Source organism: Sinohyriopsis cumingii, chromosome 18, assembly GCF_028554795.1.
Source record: "Sinohyriopsis cumingii isolate HCF-2022 chromosome 18, ASM2855479v2, whole genome shotgun sequence".
Lineage (NCBI taxonomy): Eukaryota > Metazoa > Mollusca > Bivalvia > Unionida > Unionidae > Sinohyriopsis > Sinohyriopsis cumingii.
In genome coordinates, this window is record NC_142978.1 from 24,233,620 (window position 1) to 24,242,038 (window position 8,419).

At 37.7% G+C, this 8,419-nt stretch overlaps 1 protein-coding gene across 1 annotated transcript; it reads left to right on the forward strand.

Moving 5' to 3' along the window:
- The first annotated feature begins 1,802 nt into the window (after positions 1 to 1,802).
- Positions 1,803 to 2,972, forward strand: LOC149776231 (uncharacterized). Its single transcript, XM_089942622.1, has one exon. It carries the CDS (start codon positions 1,803 to 1,805, stop codon positions 2,970 to 2,972), a length of 1,170 nt encoding a protein of 389 aa, XP_089798748.1.
- The last annotated feature ends 5,447 nt before the right edge of the window (positions 2,973 to 8,419 follow it).

The window sequence follows — 8,419 nt, forward strand, 5'->3', positions numbered from 1 at the left end:
CCACATGCGAGCTGTTTTGCTACATTCCGCGTTAACTTTGTCGATACACTGTTTCGGATATAGGCGGGAGATGCCAGATTTTATAAAATTGATGGGTACCTACAAAAAACATGCAAGTAACAAGGCATAAACTGTCTTCTTTAGCTGGTAATGGCAAAATATATACTTACAGTTTTACATCCTCAATTTCCTTTCTTAGTTCTGAAAATCCGAAATACATGAGCCATATCTTGGGTTCTCAAACTTGATTGCATATTTCGAAATTGTACTGTAATTTCCACTACATTCCAAGTGTAATTACATCCTCCTTACTGCACTCAAAATTAAATAAACATTAGATTCCATAGCTTCTTTTCGAAAGACTTCATATGATTTCTAATATTCAGTGACATAACAGAAACACACGTGCAGATGTCAACACGCTTCTCCTTCGCCATTTCAATCCGATGTATTTCATGCAGAATTTGCAGAGATAAATCCAGTCCATGATCACGAAATTGCGTAGAATCGACAAAAATACCCAAATCTATTCATTCCAGATCAAAAATGCACATTCATTCACAATATGAATCTAAATTTCAATTGTAAATAGACCGAAACGCCATTTTCTTTCAGAAGTTATGTCTTGCGCGAGACTAAGTTCAGATTTATCTGGTCGGAGTTATGTGCGCATTAATAATGTTGTTGTGAAAAGATGAATTTACGCTTGTGTATGAATTTGCGCTTGTGTATTTAGTTTGGAATACGGCATACATTCAGTTACTTTATTTCGTGTAGTGTATTTTGTTAATATAATTAGGCCTTAGGTAGAATAAGAAAACTGAGCATATAATAAAAAGGTTACTACATTTGTATGGGAAAATATGAACTCGTTTTGTCTAATGGATACTCCCATGGTCGTGCAGCATTCCACCTGAAAAACTGTTCATATTTTCCCATACAAATGCAGTAACCTATAAATACTGGTCTAGTGTAGACTATTGTGATAAGAAAGCATGACCTATTCTCTTTTTTTCTTAGAATTTCATCAAACATTATTTTTGAAACCGTAGTCGTAAGGTGAAGATTGTATTGTGTCACTTATATATTCAGGTCGTCTTTTTTTTCCCAGCAAAGTGATGTTTCTTTATTGCTTTTTTAAGAGGTGTACAATCATTTATACTACGTCTGGAATGTTTTAACTTTTTTAGATAGATTTGATGGTGACTGTAGTAACAGTTGATGTCTATGCACACATTGTAGAAATTGGGAAAATAGACCGAATTTGTTTAGTCTCCATTTATGCCAGTCTAAATTCATTAATCTCCTTGTGTGTAGGTCTAAATTCTTATTGCCACTGAGAAATGCAGTGAGCCTCATAAATAACCACGCTTGCTTGTTGCTTTGTCCGTATTCAAAACATTTCGTATAAAGTATGTGTTATGAGTGTCGAATCGTATATGAAAGTGTACCCTTACATGCAGTATTGCGATCTTAAATATTGTTGATATGATCTAAGAAAGACAACTGTTACTCTCTATTCTGTAGTGGTCTTGAAGGAGTTACCTTCGTGTGTGTTGATTAAACACGTGACTTGTGTTTTCGTCTACGAGCTATTCTTTTGAAGATATCACCACTTATGATGATACAAGCATGCTATCAACATGGTGGCAGTGGTGAACGCATATCCTGATAACGTCTGCAACGTTGATTTTCGCTGGATAAACGCACAGAGTTGAAGAAACTCCGAAAATTTGACCAAGCCAGGTCGCGAAAATAGATCACATTCAATTGAACATTCGTCCCGATTTGATTCGTTCGACATGGCGGACTCGTTAAAGCCACCTGGGACTTTAGATATTACTGAAGGAAACATAAGTGAAAACTTCAAGAGATGGAAGCGACAGATAGAAATATATTTGACCGCTAGTGGTTCCCAAAACAAAGACAAGACAGTTCGAACCAGCATCATTTTACACTGTGCAGGACCGAAGGTAATTGACATTTATGACCAGTTTGTATGGGCAAATCAAGATGACAAAAACGATCCAGACAAAGTTCTGCAACAGATTGAAGCCTACTGTAATCCACGGAGGAATGAAGTTCTTGAAACCCACAGGTTCTGGTGTGTGAAATATGATGACTTTACATCGTTCGAACATTTCCTTACCGAAGTTAGGAGAAGAGCAGAGTCGTGCAATTTCAAAGAAAAAGACAGAATGATAAGAGATAAAATTGTACTCAGCACAAGTGGTAAGCTCCAAGAATTGTTGTTGAGAGAAGAAAAACTTGAACTTGACAAGTGTCTTCAAACTTGCCGAGCATTTGAACAGTCAAATAGACATGTGCAAGAAATCAGACAAGACAAAGTACATGATTCGGTGAACAAAGTTGATAACGCGAAACCACGATCACAAGCAGGTGTATCTGGTACTGGATTGGTAAGACCGAAACATAAGTGCGGTTTCTGTGGACTGTTTCATGAACGAAGCAAAGAAAAATGTCCAGCCTGGGGAAAGAGATGTAACAACTGTGGTGTAAAGAACCATTTCAAATCATGCTGCAAGAAAGTGCAAACAGTTGACCAAAATGACAAGCCCGAAGAAGCTACAGAAGAAGAATTCTGGCTTAACTACATTGACAGTTCGATCAATTCAAAGGCAAAAGCCAAAATGATTGTAAATGACTGTGATGTAACATTTCACATTGACACTGGGGCCCAGGTAAATACAATCCAACAGAGATTTGTCCGAAAATCTCAGAGAATACAGAAAGTGTCACATCTCAGAATGTGGAACAAGTCAACAGCGAAATCCTTAGGGGAGGCAACTCTGACAGTGACAAACCCAGTGAACAATGAAACTTATAACGTAACTTTTGTAATTGTGCCAAATGAGCTAGATTGCTTGCTAGGTTTGAAAGCGGTTCAAGAACTGAAACTGGTCACAATTAACACCGATAATTTTATCGGAAGCGTCAAACGCCACCTCTGAGATCTTGGTGAAGTGAACCTCAGACTCACAGATGATGCAAAATCCAGGGCATTGCCAGCTCGCAACATACCGCTGGCAGTGAGAACTGAGGTGAAAGAACAAATTGACCTACTGACAGAACGCGGCATTTTAATACCAGTTACAGAACCAACTGAATGGGTTAGCCAGATGGCAATTACAAAGAAGAGCAATGGATCGTGGAGGATATGTTTAGATCCTCAACCGCTGAACAAAGTGTTAGTGAGAGAACGATATAGACTTCCAACTTTTGATGACGTAGTTCCAGGATTACATAATGCCAAAGTATTCACGAAACTCGATGTGCAAGAAGCATATTGGCATATTAGACTTGATGAAAAATCCAGTCTACTTACTACTATGATAACACCGTTTGGAAGATACAGATGGGCTCGACTACCGTTCGGACTGAATGTATCCAGTGAAATATTTCAGCGGAAACTGAATGAAGCTCTTAGCGACCTTGAAGGCATATTTACAATTGCGGATGATATTATCATCGTTGGTTGTGGTGATAATGAAATAGCAGCTCAGAAAGACAATGATGAAAAGCTGGCAAAGCTTTACAAACGCTGTGAAGAGAGGCACATTGTTTTGAATGAAGGAAAGAAGGATATGGGCCCTGAAATCACTTTCCATGGACACAGAATCACGCCACAAGGTATCAAGCCAGATAACGATAAAATCAAAGCTGTTCTTGAAATGAATGCTCCGACGGACGTTACTGAAATCAAACGATTTTGTGGATTGGTACAGTATATGGCTAAATTTGTGCCAAATATGTCTGAGACTCTTGAACCATTGAGAAACCTGACTAGAAAGAACACACCGTGGAAATGGACAAAACAATGCACGGAAGCTTTTGAAAGAGTGAAACAACTGTTAAAGCAAACAGATGTGTTAGCAATCTACGATCCAAATAAGGACTTGGTACTACAAGTTGATAGTAGTAAAGATGGCCTAGGAGCTGCTCTGCTGCAAGATGGACACCCACTTGAGTTTGCATCAAGATCGTTGAAACCAGCTGAAAGGAACTGGGCACAAATAGAAAAAGAAGCGCTTGCAGTATTGTATGGGCTAGAGAGGTTCGATCAGTACACATATGGTCGCCCAGTGATTGTTGAAAACGACCATAAACCTCTGGAAACCATCCTGAAGAAACCACTCAGTCAAGCACCAAAGCGGCTACAAGACATTCTAATGAAGATGTTTAGATACAATGTTACGTTTCGGTACGTCAAAGGATATGAATTAATCATTGCGGACACACTAAGTCGTGCTTATAGTTTGTCAGATGACACTGAACTGACTAGGCTGAAAGTATGTGAGGTCGAAATGTTTGATAAAATTCCGGATGCGCGAATTACAGAAATCAGGAGAGAAACTGCCAAAGACACAACTTGTCAGTTGTTGATTGACCGTATTATAGAAGGATGGCCCAAAAACAAAAATGACCTAAAGCCTGAAGTGAGACCTTATTTCTCTATCAGAGACACACTGAGCTTTTATGACGGTATAATACTGAAAGGGGAAGCTGTTTTAATTCCAAAAGCTTGGAGAGGACAAATTAAAGAACGTTTACATAGTGCCCACCTTGGCTTTGACAGTATGGTTAGGAGAGCACGAGGAACCGTTTTCTGGCTGGGAATGAATCAAGAAATAAGACAATTAGCAGACAATTGTGAACACTGCATGGAGAGAAAGCCAAAACTCCAGAAAGAGCCCCTGCGGCAACATGATGACGGCAACTACCCATGGGAGAAAATTGGGTTAGACTTGTTTGAAATACAGGGTAGAAACTATTTGCTGGCGATTGATTATTACTCAAATTTTATAGACGTTGATTTACTCACCACAACATCATCAAGTCAAGTCATTATCAAACTCAAGAAGCAGTTTGCGCAATTTGGAATACCTAGAATAATCATCAGCGATGGTGGACCACAATTTACGTCTGACGAATTCAGTCAGTTCACGAAACAGTGGGGCATTCAACATCACGTGACTTCTCCTCATCACCCAAAGTCAAATGGCAAAGCCGAAGCCGGTGTGAAGATTATAAAAGGCATGATGGTTAAATGCCTGAACTCTAGGACTGATCAGTACGAAGCACTGCTAGAACTAAGGAATACTCCAAGACAGGACACTGGTCTAAGTCCGGCCCAAATGATGTTTGGGAGAGAAACAAGATCAATGCTACCTTTGGTTCAAAAGAAGTCGCCCAGAAACAAGAAGCGAGATGCTAGGAAGGACTGCATCAAGAAAAGTTATGACCGCAGTGCTAGAATTAAACTAAAACTTGAAAACAGTCAGCCTGTATATTTCCGACACAAACCAGATAAACCCTGGAGAAAAGGTGTTATTACAGAATCAAACGACCGAAACTGTATTGTAACTTCAACGGATGGTGTTCAATACAAGAGAAATAGTGAACACATAAGACCGACATCAATCCCAGTACAAATCCGCGATAAATCACCGGAAAGAACAACTGTACAGGAGCAAACGGCTGACACGCATGTAAAGGAACCTGATCAGAGGCGTCCCGTACCAGAGTCGACATGCCTGGAATCAGCGACTACACCAGTTATAAGACCCAGGCGCGAAGTGAAGACGCCAACCTATCTCAAAGACTATGTGAGGTTTTGAGTCAGTTTTATGCAGTTGTGAGGGACATAATAATCCCCTGTAGTGATCTAGAAATGTTTTCAAGTGTTACAGTTATTGTTAGCTAAATTAGTTGAATTTATTTGCATTGCATTTTGATGACTGCATAGTATAAAATCCTGTCTTCTTTAAATCATTTTCAGTTAAAGTCTAGTCAATAATTTTTATCTAAGTCAAAAAATCCAAAGCCAGTACTTTTTGTAACTGTAAATTTTATAACCTGTTAACTTGTTCATAAATTGATGTTTTGTTTAGATCTCAATTAGTTTCGTTAGAGAAAAAGGGATGTTGATATGATCTAAGAAAGACAACTGTTACTCTCTATTCTGTAGTGGTCTTGAAGGAGTTACCTTCGTGTGTGTTGATTAAACACGTGACTTGTGTTTTCGTCTACGAGCTATTCTTTTGAAGATATCACCACTTATGATGATACAAGCATGCTATCAACAAATATGTTCATTAACACGTATCACATGCCGATAAAGTGTGGATCAGATCTGATTAACAGTGGCATTGGGAGGATCCAACAATATATCTTTTTACAGAAAGTTGAAGAGAATTAGTTCAAAGTTCAGATTTTTTATAACCTGTGGGTAATACAACTAAATCTTTGGACTCTCTCAGCTTGTAGAATAAAGCATTTTTTGTATATGCTTGAGTCCAGTAATTGATGTTGAAGCACAAATCGTCTCATTATATCTCATGACAGCTAGATTGGGATCACACATCTTATCTAAGTACGCCATCTGCAAACACGATGGATTACACCAAAGCTATTATAATGTAACACTGACAGAAATAACAATTTTTAAAATGGTTGCTAATAAGGATACATATCATTACGGTCAATTTATTCAGTCGTTAAAGCAATCAGCAAATATCTTATAGTATAAGGCATTCATTATTCTGAAATATCATGTCATTAAATAATGTGGTTTGTGGCAGTCAGTAGGAACTACTTTAAATTCTTTCAAGCAACCTTGTTTTATGACATATTCCTCCGAAGGGGTATGTGCATGTGTGTGCTAGAAGATATATTATATAATCCTAGGTGAATGATAAGGGATATTGAAGACTTTAATAAGGGATTGGTATCATCCAGATCAGCTGAAAGGTGTTGGTGTTGGATGATTTGAGAAGATTAATTTTGCTACGTTACAACTTCATCAATACTGTTGAATTTAACAATACCTGGTGAAATTGTTTTATCATTTTCACTAAACAATTCAACGGATGTTATTCCTGATAAACACTATTCGGATGTTGAAATACTTACAGCAGGTGAAACAGTTTTTAAACCTGCTCATACTCGTTTCTACAGTCTGCATGCTGTTTTTGGAATTTTTTTCTTCTTAAAGGAGACCAGAAATCAAACTTTTCCTTTTACGTATGTAATTTTCTGCAGATTTTAATTTGACTGTATTGTTTATAAATTAAATATCGTATGCGGGTAGTGATTATATTGCACGAAAGATACCATGATTCCGTAAATTGCCGAGTTTTTCCTAGTTTTGATGCGACGACAGATCACGTGGTCCCGTGACGCAATACTAGCTAGTCTTCGAATACAAACATATATATGGCGACAGACAGGAGGAGACCAGAGTTTGGTTGCACATTCAAAAGTTGAATCTGCTGTCTGGTATAATAGTTTATCTACTGTACTGGTCAGTGCTCAAAGAATATTGTTTTAGGCACAGGCCCATGGCTAGTGACTTAAATAAACTGAAGGACTGACTGAAATTCCACTGACTGAAAGCCCGGACAGTCATAGGTCAACTCTCAATTTTCGGGGTATTTCCTCATCGAACTCCCGATCTCGTAATTATCTCCCAATTTTTGGCAAATAAGTCACGATTATTACATTATGTCTGTCAATTTTCATTTCTCAGAAGAAAAAAAACCCCAAACCATACATAAATAGATATAACGTATGCAATCCACATATGCCATATTCTATTGTATCACTTATGAATATTGCAGTGATGAAATCAGTGCCGGATTTAGATATAAACTAAACAAACTACAGCTTAGGGCCTCACAGTTGTACTAACATTCTGAAGGGGCTTCTCATTTTTTTTAAATACCAAATGGGGCCTTTACAGCTTCCCATAGCTTAGGGCCTCGCTATATCTAAACTGCCATACTGTAGACATCGTAGCGATATGACTGAAAAATTGTTAAAGCTACGCTAAAAATCCAAAATCACACACACATGTCTAAATCCGGCAGTGGACGAAATAATTAATATCACACGGCACTTTTTTTCTTCTTCAGTAAATATAACGTTAAGATTAAACCTGTTCACGTAAATTTCAGATGATTTTAAACAACAACAACATTACTAAAGTAAAAAACATTAAAATAATAAAATTGTTACAGTTATCTGAAATGAATGATCCCTGTGAATGCTATGAAATTTTCTCAGCAATAAAAAAATCGCATTTGCATTTCCGCGAAAGAAACTCGGCCAGTTAACACCTGACATACCGATACCGTATATGCAAAGTTTAATTACCATGATTAAATTAAAAGAAGGAATAAAACAAAATATACCATGCAGTATATGTGCCCCTAAAGAACTAATTCAGAAAATAGTGTTACATGCATTAAGACTTAAACCTAAGGAAACAAGGTGGGGAATAGAACGTGGGAAAAACAGTTGCCACATGTACAGTAACTTGTGACTGCAGATTTGAACTGTTAAAATGAAGTCCTAGGCATCGTAAGTTACAACAAAAAAGGCATTGTTTTTTTGCCAA